The sequence below is a fragment of the Hemitrygon akajei genome, unplaced genomic scaffold, assembly GCF_048418815.1.
Source record: "Hemitrygon akajei unplaced genomic scaffold, sHemAka1.3 Scf000048, whole genome shotgun sequence".
In the NCBI taxonomy this organism is placed as follows: Eukaryota; Metazoa; Chordata; class Chondrichthyes; order Myliobatiformes; family Dasyatidae; genus Hemitrygon; species Hemitrygon akajei.
Window position 1 is genome coordinate 2,557,824 of NW_027331934.1, and position 20,300 is coordinate 2,578,123.

The 20,300-nt window shown below is 48.7% G+C and overlaps 1 protein-coding gene across 21 annotated transcripts in view; it reads left to right on the forward strand.

The window, feature by feature from the left end:
- Positions 1–18,359, forward strand: part of LOC140720953 (NACHT, LRR and PYD domains-containing protein 3-like) — a 65,714-nt gene extending 47,355 nt beyond the window's left edge. For 15 of the 21 annotated variants that reach the window (XM_073035806.1, XM_073035807.1, XM_073035800.1 and 12 more), the window contains 10 exons: positions 4,748–4,840; positions 5,705–5,871; positions 6,793–6,964; positions 7,064–7,129; positions 11,424–13,161; positions 14,031–14,117; positions 14,273–14,443; positions 14,566–14,733; positions 16,529–16,626; positions 17,910–18,359. In XM_073035806.1, coding sequence (XP_072891907.1) covers positions 4,748–4,840; positions 5,705–5,871; positions 6,793–6,964; positions 7,064–7,129; positions 11,424–13,161; positions 14,031–14,117; positions 14,273–14,443; positions 14,566–14,733; positions 16,529–16,626; positions 17,910–18,043 — 2,894 coding nt within the window. In that variant the 3' untranslated portion in view covers positions 18,044–18,359. The other 6 variants (XR_012097289.1, XR_012097292.1, XR_012097290.1 and 3 more) reach the window with 6 other exon arrangements.
- Positions 18,360–20,300: the final 1,941 nt, after the last annotated feature.

Consider the following 20,300-nt stretch of genomic DNA (forward strand, 5'->3'; position numbering starts at 1 on the left):
AGGTGAGACCCCACACACTTCTGACATGGTCCCGACACACTGTGAGTCCCACACCCCTGACAGGGTCCTGACATACTGTGAGACCCCACAGACCCTTGACAGGGTCCCGACACACTGTGAGAACCCACACACACCCCTGACAGGGTCCTGACACACTGTGAGACCCCACACACCACTGACAGGGTCCTGACAAACTGTGAGACCCCACACACCCCTGACAGGGTCCTGACATACTGTGAGACCCCGCAGACCCTTGACAGGGTCCCGACACACTGTGAGAACCCACACCCACCTGACAGGGTCCTGACACACTGTGAGACCACACACACACACCCCTGACAGGGTCCTGACACACTGTGAGACCCCACACACTCCTGTCAGGGTCCTGACACACTGTGAGACTCCACATACCTCTGGCAGGGTACTGACACACTGTGAGAACCCACACACATGGCTGACCGTGTCCTAACACACTGTGAGACCCCACACACCCATGACGGCGTCCCGACATGCTGTGAGACGCCACTCAACCCTGGCAGGATATTGATCCGCTGTGAGAACCCACACACCCCTGACAGCTTACTGACACACTGTCAGACTCCACATAACCCTGGTAGGGTCCCGACGCACGGTGAGAACACACACACCCCTGACTGGGACCTGACACACTGTTAGACTCCACATACCCCTGACAGGGTCCTGACACACTGTGAGATCCCACACACCCCTGACAGGGTCCTGACACACTGTGAGACCCCACACACTCCTGACAGGTTCCTGACACACTGTGACACCCCACACACCCCTGACATGGTCCCGACACAAGGTGAGACCCCACACACCCCTGACAGGGTCCTGACATACTGTGAGACCCCGCAGACCCTTGACAGGGTCCCGACACACTGTGAGAACCCACACACACCCCTGACAGGGTCCTGACACACTGTGAGACCCCACACACTCCTGACAGGTTCCTGACACACTGTGACACCCCACACACCCCTGACATGGTCCCGACACACTGTGAGACCCCACACACCCCTGACAGGGTCCTGACATACTGTGAGACCCCGCAGACCCTTGACAGGGTCCCGACACACTGTGAGAACCCACACACACCCCTGACAGGGTCCTGACACACTGTGAGACCCCACACACCCCTGACAGGGTCCTGACACAAGGTGAGACCCCACACACTTCTGACATGGTCCCGACACACTGTGAGACCCCACACACCCCTGACAGGGTCCTGACACACTGTGAGACTCCACACACCCCTGACAGGGTCCTGACACAAGGTGAGACCCCACACACCCCTGTCTGGGACCTGACACACTGTGAGACTCCACACATCCCTGACAGGGTCCTGACACACTGTGAGACCCCACACACCATTGACAGGGTCCAGACACACTGTGAGACCCCACACATCCCTGACAGGGTCAGAACACACTGTGAGACCCCACACACCCCTGACACGGACCTGACACACTGTGAGACCCCACACACCCATGACGGCGTCCCGACATGCTGTGAGACGCCACTCAACCCTGGCAGGATATTGATCCGCTGTGAGAACCCACACACCCCTGACAGCTTACTGACACACTGTCAGACTCCACATAACCCTGGTAGGGTCCCGACGCACGGTGAGAACACACACACCCCTGACTGGGACCTGACACACTGTTAGACTCCACATACCCCTGACAGGGTCCTGACACACAGTGACACCCCACACACCCCTGACATGGTCCCGACACAAGGTGAGACCCCACACACTTCTGACATGGTCCCGACACACTGTGAGACCCCACACACCCCTGACAGGGTCCTGACACACTGAGAGACCCCACACACCCCTGACAGGTTCCTGACACACTGTGAGACCCCACACACCCCTGACAGGGTCCTGACACACTGTGAGACCCCACACACTCCTGACAGGGTCCTGACACACAGTGAGACTCCACATACCCCTGACAGGGTCCTGACACACTGTGAGACTCCACACACCCCTGACAGGGTCCTGACACAGTGTGAGACCCCGCACACCCCTGACAGGGTCCTGACACACTGTGAGACCCCGCACACCCCTGACAGGGTCCTGAGACACTGTGAGACTCCACATACCCCTGACAGGGTCCCAACACACTGTGAGACTCCACATACCCCTGGTAGGGTCCTGACACACAGTGACACCCCACACACCCCTGACATGGTCCCGACACAAGGTGAGACCCCATACACTTCTGACATGGTCCCGACACACTGTGAGACCCCACACACCCCTGACAGGGTCCTGACACACTGAGAGACCCCACACACCCCTGACAGGGTCCGGACACTCTGTGAGACCCCACACACCCCTGACAGCGTCCTGACACACTGTGAGACCCCACACACCCCTGACAGAGTCCTGACATACTGTGAGACCCCACAGACCCTTGACAGGGTCCCGACACACTGTGAGAACCCACACACACCCCTGACAGGTTCCTGACACACTGTGAGACCCCACACACCACTGACAGGGTCCTGACAAACTGTGAGACCCCACACACCCCTGACAGGGTCCTGACATACTGTGAGACCCGCAGACCCTTGACAGGGTCCCGACACACTGTGAGAACCCACACCCACCTGACAGGGTCCTGACACACTTAGAGACCACACACACACACCCCTGACAGGGTCCTGACACACTGTGAGACCCCGCACACCCCTGACAGGGTCCTGACACACTGTGAGACTCCACATACCCCTGACAGGGTCTCAACACACTGTGAGACTCCACATACCCCTGGTAGTGTCCTGACACAAGGTGAGACCCCACACACTTCTGACATGGTCCCGACACACTGTGAGACCCCACACACCCCTGACAGGGTCCTGACACACTGAGAGACCCCACACACCCCTGACAGGTTCCTGACACACTGTGAGACCCCACACACCCCTGACAGGGTCCTGACACACTGTGAGACCCCACACACTCCTGACAGGGTCCTGACACACAGTGAGACTCCACATACCCCTGACAGGGTCCTGACACACTGTGAGACTCCACACACCCCTGACAGGGTCCTGACACAGTGTGAGACCCCGCACACCCCTGACAGGGTCCTGACACACTGTGAGACCCCGCACACCCCTGACAGGGTCCTGACACACTGTGAGACTCCACATACCCCTGACAGGGTCCCAACACACTGTGAGACTCCACATACCCCTGGTAGGGTCCTGACACACAGTGACACCCCACACACCCCTGACATGGTCCCGACACAAGGTGAGACCCCATACACTTCTGACATGGTCCCGACACACTGTGAGACCCCACACACCCCTAACAGGGTCCTGACACACTGAGAGACCCCACACACCCCTGACAGGGTCCGGACACTCTGTGAGACCCCACACACCCCTGACAGCGTCCTGACACACTGTGAGACCCCACACACCCCTGACAGAGTCCTGACATACTGTGAGACCCCACAGACCCTTGACAGGGTCCCGACACACTGTGAGAACCCACACACACCCCTGACAGGTTCCTGACACACTGTGAGACCCCACACACCACTGACAGGGTCCTGACAAACTGTGAGACCCCACACACCCCTGACAGGGTCCTGACATACTGTGAGACCCGCAGACCCTTGACAGGGTCCCGACACACTGTGAGAACCCACACCCACCTGACAGGGTCCTGACACACTTAGAGACCACACACACACACCCCTGACAGGGTCCTGACACACTGTGAGACCCCGCACACCCCTGACAGGGTCCTGACACACTGTGAGACTCCACATACCCCTGACAGGGTCTCAACACACTGTGAGACTCCACATACCCCTGGTAGTGTCCTGACACACTGTGAGACCCCACACTCCTCTGGCAGGATCCTGACAAACTGTGAGGCACCATTCACCCCTGACAGTGTCCAGACACTCTGTGAGACCCCACACACCCCTGACAGGGACCTGACACACTGAGAGAGCCCACACACACATGACCGGGTCCTGACACACTACGGGACCCCACACACCCCTGGCAGTGTCCTGACACACTGTGAGACCCCACACACCCCTGGCAGTGTCCTGACACACTGTGAGACCCCACACACACCTGACAGGGTCCTGACACACTGTGAGAACCCACATAACCCTGGCAGAGTCTTGACACACTGTCAGACCACACACCTGACAGAGTGTCATATAACTAATTATCTGATAATAGCCAGGTGATATGCTTAAAGAAATCTTAACCGAGTTTTAGTGCTAATAATGATCTTAAAGTCCTGCTGGAAAAATGATAGTGGTTCAGGACAAGATATTATGATACTATGGGTGAGACTGCATTGTTCAGGATGTCAGATTGTTTCTCTATAGAGTCAAATCATATATTGCCATAGGTGTCAATGCCAGGCAATGTTAAACTGTGGTAGGATGAACACATTCGCCATTCCATTGACACATCCCTCCAGGGCACAAGATTTTTACCTAATAGGGATTTGCCAGCAATATAGTGAGTAGATACCCCAGAGAATCCCAGCACGGTGCACAATCCATGGGGAGATCGATCTGTGGGTGGATGGACGCGGGTGGATCTGGCTGTGTCAAGCCTTTAGTGGATAGGTCCAAGATATTTGGAAATGTTTGCCTCAGTTGAAAAACAAAACAGTGTTCTGCTTTACACCTCAATTAATATCTGACCCTACTGTTAATTTTGTTTGTTACAGAGCATCAAAATCTGAGCACAACTGTCCTCAAAATGGCTCAAGGAGTGGGCAGGAGAGAAGTTCCAGTGATGTTAAGATCAGGAAAGGACATGGGTATGTTAGCAAATTATTTTAATTTTTAAATATTTCCTTGACACTGTGTCTGAGTTTATTCCAATATCAGCAATTCACAAAATATTTGTAAAAACTGAGCAGAGATATGAGACAGAGTTAGCAGTCACACGTGGAAGGAGCACAATTATTGTCTGCTTTTTGCTCTTCAAACAGACAGTGATGCACAATAAAACAGTGAGGTGTTCCAGAGCACAAGACATTCTGCAGATGCTGAAAGCTTTGAGCAACACAAAGACACACAAAATATTGGCGGAACTCAGCATCCATGGAGAGAAATAAACAGTTAATGTTTCAGATCAGGACCACAAAATATAGAAAATAATGTGACAATATCTAGAATTTCGGTCCCCTCATTTCCAGTCTGATGAAGCACCCTAAATGTTGGCTGTTTATTCTCCTCGATAGATGCTGCCTGACCTGCTGAGTACCTCCAGCATTTTGTGAGATATGCCAGAGATTTGCTGAGGAAGGGGTTGACCAGGCAGGCAGACATAACCCAGAGCAAAGCGGTGGTGATGGGCAGTACCAGGAGAGTGATGGTGATGGGTTACTATATTCTCAGGAATAAGCAGAGTCCTTTCCAAACAGAGAGGTATATTCCTGGGGACTAGAAAGGGCAGCCTTCAACAGATGGAGCCAAGCCCCACCACAACCCTGCTCGATCTGAACCCCCACCCAGCCTGCGCTCATTTCACCAACCCCGCTTATTCCTCCCTCGCACCCTTTATATATATCTTGGACTGTGTTTGGTGACCTGGTGCACCATCTTACGGTTCCAGAGAGAAAGTTGCCTCCGAATATGGGGTCAGGAATTTCTTTAATTTTCACCATTGTGCTTCATAGGTCCGAGTTCAGTGATCACCGAGCTCCTGGCAAGCTGCAACGATTCCCAGCTGCTGCAGCTGACGGACTTCTACCGGGACAGGCTGGAGCAGGCGATGGAAGGAGGGGTGCACGGAGTGAGCCTGGCGTTAACGGCCGAGAATCAGTTCAGCGGAGAGGAACATCGGGTGAGTGGGAGGGAGAATGAGTTTGAATTTTCACACATCACAGGACTGATGGATGTCGGAACTCCAACTCATTGGATATTAAATTAGATAAAAGAACAACTGGGAAATAAATACTGTACATGCAATCTCAAAGATGTGATTCTGAACCAGTGATAGAAAGGGGTGAAAAGACCCCGCGGACTGGTGGGTGGCTGCTCAATGTTCAGAGTGAGTTGAGCAAGTAACAGTTGTGTGGGCTTACAGTATTAAATGGAAATATGACAGGAGGTTTCGGTTTATGAAAACCGTGCAGCGTGACGGCAGGATGTCAGTGGGAACTGGGGCATCATCTGTGGGTGCCACAGGAGCTCGAGTGTGTTCTGTTCTGAGTGGAGATGATTGTGTTACAATCTGTAACTGCAAACAGTGTGAATTGGGGAATACTGCTATGTTGTAATGTGTAATCACCGAACAAACCTACACTGGAAAAGGCAAAGGAAAGGAATCAGGTGTCAGCCGGTAATCCGCTGTCATGCTGGACACTGGCGGACTGAGGAGATGAATCACATCATCTTTTCTGCAACTTCTCCAAGACTGCTCACTCTGTTATAAAAACCCTCCTGACTTCTTTCTTCATCTGTTATGGTTATTTTCTGATTTCTGTTTTACGCTGTTAAATCCGGTGAGGAATTATTTATGGATTTGGAGCCACGTCAATGAAGCGGTCACAGACCAGCCAGGATCTCATTGACTGGTGGACCAGGTTCACGGTGAATGTCCCTCCGTGTGCTCTGCACTCAGAATGTACAGTCCATGTCCAGACAGGATCAGCACCCGTCTGGGTGACTGCTCTGTGTGATCCCGTTTCAGAGCACATCATTTACTTCTCATTCTCTGTGTGAATTTGTCAGTCCCCAATATGTTCACCGTTACTCTTCACAGAAAATCTCTGATCTCGCTGATAAGGGAGAGCGGGCGGACAGTTCTAAACTCCTCCTGAGCCTGGTGATGGGGAAAGGCTCCCGCGCCCGGAGGGTGATGTGGGAAACCTTTGTGAAAATGCGGATCGGAGTCCCAAATTTGGACAAAATACTTAAGGATATACAGATGTATGGTGAGATAATATCAGAGGTTAATTCAAATTTGAGTTGCAAAACATTACACTTCACAATTTTCCATAAATTATCCACTTAATGTGTTTAAATTCAAACAGGTTCTGATCCATCCCATCGATCAAATCCCACTCAAGGTTTACTCAAGATTCTCAGTGAGTTGAAAGGTGAGTGAACATGCGTTGAAAATTGAAGAGTATAACAGAGGAATAGGCCATTAGGCAAATAATATTGTACTGAAACAGCTAACAAGTAAATCAAACATACCCAAACTCTAATCTCCCCTTCCGACACCATCTCCATATGCCTCCATCTTCCTTAATCCATGTACCTAACCAAACGTCTCTTAAAAGCTTCAAAAAATTTACGTCTACCACCTTACCAGGCAGTGCTTTCCAGACAGCAATGACACTTCCCCCTTCACTGTACACCCTCTCACCTTCAATAGCCTTTGAGACATTCAGAAACCGATTCTTTCTGTTCACTCTATTTATGCCTCTCTTAATGTTGCAAACCTTTGTCAGAGCTCCCCTCGGCCTCCGATGATCCAGAGAAAACAATCTAATTTTATCCAGCCTCTCATGATAACACATGCCCTTTAAACCAGGCAGCATCCCGGTAAACCTCTTCTGCTCCCTCTCTAAAGCCTCAACATCCCTCCGGTAGTGAGGCGATTGGAACGGTACGCAGTGGCCCAGATGAGACTGAAGCAGAGTTCATCAAGTTGAAACTTGACCTCTGTTTTCACCAACGTTTGTAATTTGCGTCGGGCGGTTCAGTTATTGAGCCACGAGGATCTGACCAGGTAAATACTGGCACTGTGACAGAGAACACAGTGACACACAGGGAAACGTGTTTGCTAGAGGGAGAGTTTTCAAAGGACATTTTGAGGAAAGAGGCAGAGAGCTGGCGAGTTTGAGGAAAGTGCTCACACCGCTCTGGGGCCTGAAACTACAGATCCCCACCAGAGTCTGAGTGGAGAAGGGGGGGATCTGGAGAATGACAAAAAAAAAGGATATTTCTTCATATCAAAAAGTCAAATCCTTCTCTTGCCAGCGACTATCCGCTCCAGGATAGCCTCATCCTTAACCATTTTCTAAACGACTTCAGTTTCTTTAGGTTATTTTTGTTTTTCGAGTTGCTCGTCCATTGAAGTTCTATTCACAGAATAGTAATAATAACGTCACTTTAATCAAAAAAGCAGCTTATGAACCCTGCTCTTTTCACATCTGCGCTCCCTTAGTGCAAACTTTGATAAAGATATCCAGTTTAATTTCCAACTCAATAATCCTGGGAATTCTAGCAGTGAGACAGTATTACTGAGGGTGAGATCGGAGACAAATTCCTCAGCACAGTTCACAGAAGCTGAAATTGATGTGTGCCGGTTTGTGTGCTGGACTCTGTGGAAGGTGAAGAGATGGGAATTAGGACAGGGAAACCGAGGGTTGTGGGATCGCTGCAAGGAATGTGGAAAGGACTGAAAATATCTATAAATAATATTGCAATTAGTTAAACTGTGACCGTCTGGATGAGAAGCTCACTACATCTATAAGCCCATCATGTCTGTGAAAATGGAGCCCGGGGCAGTGCATGGGCTGAAGAGATTGTAAGGCTTCATCATCGCAGACTGAGTTGGATCACTCAACATCTCCACATTTAACACAGGAGAGAGCGTAGGAAAGACAAATATCACAGAACTTATCAATATTGCATCAGCCCATGTTTTATCTGATTATTCGAAGCTCTTAAAATAAATATAGGGAATCTCGGCCAGAACCCTGGTTCAGTCTCTCTCACCTACAGGACCAAATCCCAAAGATGATAATTTAAATTTGGTACCAGAGATAGATCAATCAGGAAGTTTACAAACTACTCACGTCTCTGTCACCTCTGTTAATGCAGCTCCAGTCCACATCCGGTCAATAAAACCCCTCAGTGTCCCTGAACACGGGTTTAGTAAATCGCTACAAGCTTGTTCATCATTGTCCTTCATCCGGTTTACAGAGGGAACAGACACGACATTGTCATTCCCACACCCATTTCTGAATAGGAAACAGATACACTCCCTGATTATTGAACAACATCATTTCTACCAGTGTCACATTCACTAAATTAAATATGTGCAAGATCAATGTTTTCCTACGTTGCCTATCACAGCTGAATAGATTGAATAGAGACCCCACACGTACCTGACAGTGTCCTGCCGCACTGTGAGACCCCACACACTCCCAGCAGGGTCCTGACACACTGTGGGACCCCAGACACACCTGGCAGGATCTTGACACACTAAGAGCCCACACACTCCCAGCAGGGTCCTGACACACTGTGAGACCCCACACACTCCCAGCAGGGTCCTGTCACACTGTGAGACCCCACACATGCCTGACAGGGTCCTGACACAATGTGAGACCCCACACACTCCCAGCAGGGTCCTGACTCACTGTGAGACCCCACACACGCCTGACAGGGTCCTGACACACTGTGAGACCCCACACACTCCCAGCAGGGTCCTGACACACTGTGAGACCCCCCACAACCCTGATTGGGTCCTGACAAACTAAGAGAAGCCACATACCCCTGGCAGGTTTCAGATACATTGTGAGATCCAGATCTTATCAGGGAGCCTAATGTAAAGGGAACCTTAGGAGACAGTTAGTGACTGGGTAAAAGCCAAGGAATAAGATAAAAAAAGTTGTTTTATTTTCTCTTTCTTCCATGGCCTTCTGTCTCTTTAACCAATCAACTTCAACCCTTTGCGTCAACCCTCCCCCTCCAAGTTTCACCCATCGTCTGGCAATTCTCTCTCCCCTCTCCTCCCCCCACCCCCCCGCCACACCTTTCAATTCTACTCCCCAGCATTTTGTTTCCAGACCTACCGAAGTGTTTAAGCCTGGAACGTCAACTATACTTTTTTTCCATAGATGCTGTCTGGCCTTCCAAGTTCCTCCAGCATTTTGTGTGTGTTGCTGCATTTTCAGCATCTACAGATTCTCTCTTGATTGCAAAATTATAGACCAGTTTGCCCAACCTCAGTGGTTGGGGAAGTGTGAGAGTATTATTAAGATTGAGTTCTGAGGTATTTACAGTCTAATTATAAAATAAGTCAAAGTCAACATAGTTTCTATGAAGGGAAATCTTGCCTGATAGATCTGCTAGAGTTCATTGAGGAAATTCCAAACAGTGTGGACAAAGGAGATGCAGTGGATGTCATTTAGGTTTTCATAAGGCATATTATAAGTTACCTCATGAGTCTACTTAACAAGATAAAATCTGATGGCGTTACAGGAAATATACTGGCATGGAGAGTAGGTTGACATAGGACACTCAAGGCTGCTGCGGAGTTTGACTCTGTGGTTAGCAAGGCATACGGCACATTGGCCTTCATCAACCGTGGGATTGAGTTCAAGAGGTGAGAGGTAATGTTGTAGTTATATAGGACCCTGGTCAGACACCACTTGGAGTACTGTGCTCAGTTCTGGTCACCTCACTACAGGAAGGATATGGAAACTATAGAAAGGGTGCAGTGGAGATTTACAAGGATGTTGCCTGTATTGGGTGCATGCCCTATGAGAATAGGTTGAGTGAAACTAGCCTTTTCTCCTTGGAGCGAGGAAGGATGAGAGGTGACCTGATAGAGGTGTATAAAGTGATGAGAGGCGTTGATCTTGTGGATAGTCAGAGGCTTTTTCCCAGGGCTGAAATGGCTAGCACCAGAGGGCATAGTTTTATGTTGCTTGGAAGCAGGTACAGAGGAGATGTCAGGGGTAAGTTGTTTTTTACTCAGAGAGTGGTGAGTACATGGAATGGGCGGCCGGCGGTGGTGGTGGATGAGGATACGATAGGATTGTTTACGGCTCCTCTGGATGGCTACATGGAGCTTAGAAAAATAGAGGACTATGGGTAAACCCAGGTAAATTCTAAGGTAAGTACATGGTCGGCACAGCTTTGTGGGCCGAAGGACTTGTATTGTGCTGTTGGTTTTCCAAGTTTCCAATCTTCTACCACACCACAGATCCACAAATGTATTTCTCTTTATTTTGAATCCGTGATGGTGAGAGGGGAGGGGGAGCTGTGATTCCCGTGACCTATTCCGTTGACAGAATGCCCACTATCATTTTCTCAATCTCCAAAGACCACATCAACACTGGGGTTTGAAAGTTTTTCCACAGAACCATGATAGAAGTGGCAGTAGTGGGAGTTTGTCTAGTCGGGGCTCAGTAAACTACCAGGGAAAACTCAACTTAACTGAACAATTAATGTGGAAATGTGATGATCTGATGATTATCTGGCCCATGCCTTTCCATCCACTTTGGGGTCTGTTAATCAAACTTAATTTAGTGTAAGAAAATCCAGTGATGAGTTCAAATAATGCAAAACCTTTGAGCTAATCCTTGGCTACTTAAATACTGAGTTCTGAGTTGAAGCATCTAACAGTTTGTCCACTGTCTGTTCCCATGGAAGATGTTCAACAGAAACACAAGGAGACTCTGCGGGCACAAACTGAAAAACTGAGAGCGAACACGATCCTGATGAGGGAGAAGGTGAAGGTTTTCCAGCTGGCAGATCGATACGCTGAGCTCACGGTCATTTCTACTCTTCGAGATCGGACACTGGTGGAACATGAGCTGCTGGCAAGAGGCAGAGACCACGAGGAGTGGAGAGAGAAACATCTCCGCGGAAAGCTGGAAAAAATCCGGACTGATCAGTTGTTCCAGAGCAGCTTTTCCCGGAGGAAAACCAAATCTGGGAGTTCGGCAGCAGTGGCCGGAGTCCCGGGGATCGGGAAAACAACAATGGTACAAAAGATTGTTTATGACTGGGCCATGGGGAAAATATACCAACAATTCCAGTTTGTCTTCAGTTTCAAATTCCGGGATTTAAACACTATTAACTGCAGAAAAAACCTGAGGCAACTAATTCAGGATCAGTATCCTTACTTTGGGAATATCCTGAGAGATGTCTGGAAGAACCCAGAGGGATTGCTGTTTATATTTGATGGTCTGGATGAATTCGAGCACAGAATTGATTTTGCTGACAGTCGGAGAGATACAGAACCCAAGCACCAGTGCCCAGATCCCGAGTGGTGTTGTGAGGTGTCGGACATTTTGTACAGTTTAATCCAGGGCAAGCTGCTCCCAGGGTGTTCAGTGCTGGTGACCACCCGTCCCAGTGCATTACATTTATTGGATAAAGCCAAGATCAGCGTCTGGGCTGAAATCCTGGGATTTGTTGGTGAGGAACGGAAGGAATATTTCATCAGGTATTTTGAAGATCCATCGGTGGCAGCAGCTATTTTCAAACACGTGAAGGAGAACGAGATCCTGTACACCATGAGCTACAACCCCTCCTACTGCTGGATCCTCGCTTTGGCACTGGGCCCCTTCTTCACACAAAGAGTCAGGGACCCGCAGCGAGTTCCCAAGACCATCACCCAACTGTACTCCTACTATATTTACAACATCCTGAAAAACCACGTTCGTGAGATTGAGAACCCCCGTGATGTGTTACTCAGGGTTGGTCAGATGGCCTTCAGAGGAGTGTCTGAGAAGAAGATCGTATTTACATATGGAGATTTGATCAGCTACAATCTTAAGCCTTCCCAGTTCCTGTCCGGGTTCCTGATGGAGCTTTTGGAGAGAGAGGATTCGGCCCGGAGCGTGGTGTACACATTCCCACACCTCACCATCCAAGAGTTTGTAGCAGCAGTCGCACAATTCCTGACCCTACATCCCAAGGATATCCTGAAATTCCTCACTGAAGCTCACAACATGACAGATGGGCGATTTGAGGTATTTCTCCGTTTTGTTGCTGGTCTCTCCTCCCCAATGACAGCTCGAGGCCTGGAGGAGTTTCTGGGTCCATTTCCTCATCAAACAACGTGCCGGGTGATTGACTGGGTGAAGGAGGAGGTTAAACGCCAGAGTGGAAACACGAGGATTGCATCTGGTAAAAGGAGCCTCCTGAACACACTGCACTACCTGTTTGAGTCTCAGAATCGTGGACTGACTCAAGGTACACTGGGATCTGTGAAAAAACTCTCATTCAGTGGAATGACACTGACCCCGATTGACTGCGCGGTCCTGTCTCATGTCATCGGACTCTGTGATACAATAAAACACCTCGACCTGCAGGGCTGTCACCTTCAGTGTGAAGGAATCCAACGGCTGGGACCCGGGCTCCACAAGTGCCAGGAGTTGAGGTAACTTGATTTATCTCTCACTCTGAACTGTGAAACTGTCCCATTGTGTTGTTTCAATGTAAAACAATTTGGGTTAAACAGTCGTAAATCAGATTGTGAAAAATAGTGACAAATGCCCAGGGGATCGGTCAGTAATTCTCCAAAGACGGGGGGGGGTTCTGTGGTTCCTTGTGAAGAGTTGTTGGAGACTTCATCAGATCATTTGGGCATCTCCTCCCGATTGTTGTCCTCAATTCAGAAAGACCCATCCCGTAAAATCTATTTCTGCATCGTCTAATCTTCTGCAGTTATCTCTTCCCTTTGGTATCCTCCTGAGGGATCTGTATTCCCCATCCCCTTTCCCCCTGTGGGATCTCTTCCCCATTCCCATTTTTCCCTTCGGGATCTTCTTTTCCCCATATCCCTTACTCCTGCGGAATCTCTCATCCTCATCCTCATTCCTCCTATGGGATGTTTCCTATTTCCTCTCTTTCTCCTACAGGTTTTCTCTTCCTACCTCTTTTCCTCAGGTGGGGTCTCTTCCACCAACTCCCATCGACACTTTCCCTTTCACAAATTATCCTCACTGTGGGACTTTCTATCATCCTTCACCCCTGCCCCTCCCAACGCTCTTACATCAGGAACATTTTTCTAGCCATCGGGGAATGAGACAGAATATGTGGAGTTTACAGGGTCACACCGACAGACTACATTACTGATATTCGGGGAATACCCTGGAGCTGGGCAGTGAGGGACATTGAGAGTGATGGGAACTCCGATCAGTGATTTGCTGAAGGGGTGAATGTTTCCTGAAATATCCGAGTGAGAGAAATTCCCCCAGACCCACGGTTTGAATCACTTTGTTCATCAATTTGTCTGTTTGTGTTTAGCCTTGGGCAGAATAAACTGGGAGATTCAGGAGTGAAACTGGTGTCTGCGGCTCTGAGGAACCCGGAGTGTAAAATACAGAAACTGTGGTAAGTACCAGACTGTGGGAGATTGTGTTTACAGTCACTGGGTGTCTGACACTGAACATTAATGTGATCAGTAATTGTGTTACTAATAAACACTGGGGATTTGTACCATCTCCTGTCTCTCTGTGTCCTTCATCCTCACTCTCACTCATCTCCAGGCTCTGGGATGTCAGTCTCACATATTCTGGTGCTGAGGATCTCGCCTCCGCTCTCAGTACAAACCCATCACTGACGGAGCTGGGCCTGGGTTATAATAAACTGGGAGATTCAGGAGTGAAGCTGGTGTCTGTGGCTCTGACAAACCCCAAGTGTGGAATAGAGAAACTGGGGTAAGTATCAGACTGTGGATGATTGTGTTTACAGTCACTGGGTGTCTGACACTGAACATTAATGTGATCAGTAATTGTGTTACAGTCTCCTGTCTCTCTGTGTCCTTCATCCTCACCTCCAGACTGAGGGATATCGGTCTCACAGATTCTGGTGCGGAGGATCTTGCCTCTGCTCTCAGTACCAACCCATCACTGACAGAGCTGGAGCTGGGATTCAACTCACTCACGGACCGATCTGTCCCCGCTCTCCGCCGTCTCATACTGGCCCTCCCGAGTCTGAAGCTGATCGAGTGAGTATCTGTGTTAATGTTCAATGTTATAAAATATCAGCGGATCCGCGGGTTTTCTGGTGATATTTGTCTGTGAGTTTTGTTGAAACGTTAACCCCAGTCCACTGTTACTGACACTGTTGTGTATTCTGTTTATTTTATCTTTATTCTTCCATCTGTTTTAGCTTGTGGAGGAATCAGTTCAGTCAGACCGGGGGGAAGGAACTGAGATCTCTGCAGGAACCCAGACCCGGACTGACAGTTGATCTGTGAACATCTGAATGGTGAACTAGCTCCAATTGCACACTCTGTGACGTCCAAAGTGATGCAATTCCGCATCCTATCCAGCTGCGCGTGTCCGGATTCAACAGCTGCTCCAAATGGCGTGCCGGGGAATTACACAGAGAGGAAAAGCCCGGGGGGCCGGGTTAGATCTGGGAAACCAGTGTCCCTGGGAGAGAATCATTTTACTCACTTTGAGAACATCCTGGCCAATATAATGATGTTAATGATGTTAAATTGACAAATCCCTCGGCAGTGACCCTGGATCTGCAGCGATCTCGGGCACGACCCTGAAGTGTGATTTTATAATCATCGGTTCCCCAATGCAGAGTGACGGTGAGAAACGGAACTGATTATTCAAACTGTCATGCATTGTCGCCGGTCGGTTAATTGTGTGTGACTGTGAGTGAATTGGGAGCAGCTTATTTATTCCCGCACGTCAGCAGCTCACACATTGTTTAATTTAGCTTTGAACATTTGTCAAGATGAAGTCAATAAAATCTCTGACGTACAAAGAAGCTGGATGAACTCAGCAGGTCGGGCAGTATCCGTTGAAAGGAGCAGTCAACGTTTCGGGCCGAAACCCTCCGTCAGGACTAAAGAAGGAGGGGTCACGGGCCCTATAAAGAAGGTGGGGGGAGGGTGGAATGTGCCAGGTGAAAAACCAATGAGAGGAAAGATCAAGGGCTGGGGGAGGGGAAGCAAGGAGGGGATAGGCAGAAGAGGTGAAGGAGGAATCTAAGGGGAAAGCACTATGGGTAGTAGAAGAAGGCAGAATCATGAGAGAGGTGATAGGCAGCTAGAGGAGGAGACAGAGTGAAGGTGGGATGGTGGAAGGGATAAGGAGGGTATTACCGGAAGTTAGAGAATTCGATGTTCATACCAAGGGGCTGGAGACTACCCAGACGGTAGATGAGGTGTTGTTCCTCCAACCGAAGTTTGATCTCATCATGACTAAAACCTGCTTTTAATTGAATTGCATTGACACCGCGTTCGCTGAGAAGCAGATCGTCAGAAACAGCCCGTACACATTGGAAAAAAACCTGAAGTTAGAGCTATAGCGAGCTTTTTGGAACTGGCATCGAAAGACTATGCATGCCGGCAAAGATCAGTCATTACTGAAATGAACACCAACGTAGGCGTGTGACGCCTTTTGACACACTGCTCGTGCACTCTTCTTCTGTTCAGCCTGCCTCTCCCTTCCATTCGTAATCACTGATGGAAGTGGGGAGCTGATATATATCGGAGAGCGCACAGAATATGTGAATGACGTCAAATGGATTGAAAAATAAAGGTCAGCAGATATTTCTGAAATGAAAGACAAACTTAGCTAATAAATGTTGTGTGAGGGAGAACAGGGGTAACAAATTGCTAAACCAGTTGCTTGGTATTTAGACAATAAAGATCAGTTCTGGACGTGCCTGATGGAGTTGAATCCAGGCAAGTGCGGGGGCTGTCCTTGGAGTTCAACTGTAAGTGAAGGTATGCGATCAATGACAGACCGCTAACAGAATTGCCCACTATTGCTTTACAGAGTAATCTGTCCGCCGAAATACCGATCTCACCGACAGTGTGTCCGCAAGCTGGCCGGATGTTATAAGCGCATGTGGCATGTTTGCCTTCAGTGGGAAGGTGAGTAAGTGGAATAGTCAGGAATTCATATAAACTCCGGTAGGATTTCGGTTACAGTTTTGTATTCAATGACAGTTACTTGGAGGATAGGACATAAACCATTACAGCACATCACAGGCGCAACGGCCGGCGACGTTGTACCGACCTTTGAATCTACCCTAAGATAAATCGAACCATCCGCTACAACACAGCCTGCTATTTATATCAACAATGTGCCTAAATAAGAGTTGTGAATGCCCACAGTGTATCCGCCTCTATCGGAGCGTTCCATGCACCCACCATTCTCTGTACAACGACCGTGCCTCTTACAAACCCGTACAGACCATAAGACCATCAGACATGGGAGCAGAATCAAGTCATTCAACCCATTGCGTGAATCCTGCCATTCCATCATGGCTCATCGCAGATCCCACTCAACCCCATTCACCTGACTCCTCCCCATATCCGTTGATGCTCTAACCGATCAGCAATATTCCGGTCCAACTAAATAAAAATCCTCCACTCTAACGACCACTTAGTCAACTTCCCTATCGTCTGAAAACTTTCAATCCCGCCCCCACTACCCCAACCAAGCCATTTTTAAAAGTCGCAAGCAACAGTGGTTTCAGACCAGATTCCCCTGGAGACACCAATGGTCATAGACCTCCAAGCAAAATACTCGCCAAATACTACCATCCTCTGTCTTCTCTGCGAAAGCTAATTCTGTATTCACACAGCCACATTTTCAGCTCGAATGCCCCCAGAATTTATGAATGACCCTACAATGGAGAACCCTATCAAACGCCTTACTAAAGTCCACCTGCAACACACCCACTGTTCTACCTTCATCAATCTGTGAGTCCTGGTTTGTCCTTTTTTTATTTTGTGATATCACTCTGGAGGAACATTGTATCATTTCTTAATGCAAACATGCATTTCTAAATGACAATAAACGAGGACTGAATGTCCTCATAATCTAAGAAAAAGAATTTAAAAATGTGCTTTGTCACATCGTCACAGAATTCGTCAGGTTCGTGTTTCATGACTTGATCCCTAGAAAGCCATGTTGACAATCCTAAATCAGACCATGTTTCTCCAAATACTAGTAAATCCTGTCTCTCCAATAATTCAGCCACCGCTGAAGTAAGACTCTGGTCTGTGATTCTCAGTGCTATCTTCTCCCCATTTCCTGAACAGAGGAATCACATTTGTCAGCCTGCAGTCGTCTGGTTCTACCCCTATGGGAAATGAGTATGCGGCAGCTTTTGAAAGAGTGCTTTACCAGGATACTGTCTGAATTGCAGGCTGTGACCAGGAAAACAAGAAATCGACCTGCAGATCCAGTGGTTCAGGAAATGCTGTCACTTTCGGAGACGGGATTGCGGAATGTGAAAGTAAAGTGAAGCCACAGAGGAACAACCGACCTTCTGAAATGTAGACATGGGGGGAAGTCGGTATGATGCACCGAATTTCCTTTCGACCAACTCTCTCCGTGCTTTTCCGCATGGAGAGTGGCTCAGTGATTGAATCGGGCGCCTGAGTTCGGGCATCACGTGATGAAACTAGTGTGATTGGTGTCTGGAGAGCGGACAATTCCACCCTCGCAACTAATCGGGTAAAACAGAAATCTCTGGACCCCTTGTGAGGAATACTGTAAGAAATACGGTGCTCCCGTTACTGCGGCACAGTGAAGAGATTCCCACTCAAACCTGTATCTGATTGACTATTTAATATAATGAAAATACTGCCCCCTTGTTCTGGACATTGAGGTATTATGTTCGTGTCCAACTGGTTTCAATGCAACCCCTCTATTTGCCCCTTGTTTCATGTATCTGTCGTCGTTACAGCGGAAGTGGTTAAATTAACTCTACTCGTGACATGGTTTATGCCGTTTACAATCCAGTTGGTTCTCTGCCCAATTTACTAGTCTAGTGATTTGCAATTTTCACCTCGAAATCAAATTATGTTAACTTGTACATGGGAAACTCAGGGAGATTTGCCCATAATTTACACTTACTGTTGCAAAATATTTCCCCGCGCTCTGTTTGGAAAATTGGCTGAAATTTCTAGTTGCGGAAAACACTCCTGCATACTCCAGGTATCACTTTCGAAGTGATTTATTTTCTAAATGGGCCATTCGAATTGAGCGCAGCTCTACTGTCGCCAGTGGCAGGGAGAGACCCATCCGCCATGTGGGAATCTGATCCAGGTTCTCAGCGGCACGGTGATGAATGAGGAACATTCAGATGCGTTGGCACTTCAACACAACACATTCCTGTTTCCGGTTCCGTGATGCTTTATTATTGACGTGGCCAGGCCAGACTCAAATGCTCCGTAACCGCAGGCGCTTTAGCGGCCCGCGGTGCTGGAGTCCAAGATGCTAAAACCATTTCCCGCATTGCTCTGTCTGGGCGCTGATTCTTTGCCGGGATGTATTGCTGATTCGCCTTTGATCTTGTTTCCAGCTGTTTGCATCTGGATCTGATGACCCCGGTCTGTGGGACAGTGATTATAAACTTGTAAATTTGCTGATATTTCTTTACCACTCCGGAAGGTGAAATAGCCTGGACTGGTAAAGTGTGACAGCCTCTGTGTTATTTTGATGTGCACCACCGCTGTGAGGTATTGCGTTATCACAGGGCATTTTGTCCTTCGTATAAAATCCATCACTATTAGGAGCAGAACACGTGATACATTTCTGTTTATTTCTGTGCTGAATTTTGTTCCTGCTGAGATTGTGAGTAGAGATGATTGTCTTCTTTTCACATTTTCTCCCAAAACACGAACTGCGGTGAACTATTGGTGAATCATTCACTCGTCCGTGCGTATCCATCCATTTCAAATTTTCAAATTACGCACACACATTAATATTTTAAACACGGCTAATTCAGCAGATGCTCAAAATCCAGGGCAACACACACACACACGCACGAACACACACACACACACGCACGAACACACACACACACACACGCACGAACACACACACACACACACACAATTGGGGGATGAATGCAGTAGGGAGGGAAGCATTTATGGAAATGAATAAGCGCTTGATGTATCGGGTAGAAATCTTCCTTTATGTCTGGAGAGGAAGGGGGAAGACGCCAGAATAAAATGGCGATAGCGGGGAAAGGTGAGAGATGAAACCAGGTGAACGACGAAGGGCTGGAGCGGAAGGAATCTGATAAGAGAGGACAGTGGAGTACAGGAAAACCGGAGGTATTTAGCGACGCCGTGTGAGGTGATAGGCGGGTGAGAATAGGCATGAACCAGAGTGGTGAATAGCAGAAGAGGGGAGGGGGAGGGATCTTTATTTCGACATTCATGACACCAGGTTAGAGGTTACCTGGACGGAAAGTAAGTTGTCACTCCTACGTCTTACCCCCCCCCCCCCCAAACACACTCCGCTTTCCACAGAGATCGCTTCCTCCGTTATTCCATTTCCCTTCCGTCCCTCTCCATTGATCTCCCTCCCGGCGCTTATCCCTGCAAGCGGCCGCAGGGTTACACCTGCCCTTCCACCTCCAACCTCACCACCAGTCCTTTCCCCAAACAGCCCTTCCAGGTGAGGCAACAATTTACCTAAAAATTCACTGGGGTAGTCTGTGTGTCCAACGTTCCCGAAACGGCTTTCTCTTCATGGCGAGACCCATCGTTGATTGGGAACCATTTCCTCGAGCAGCTCAGCTCCA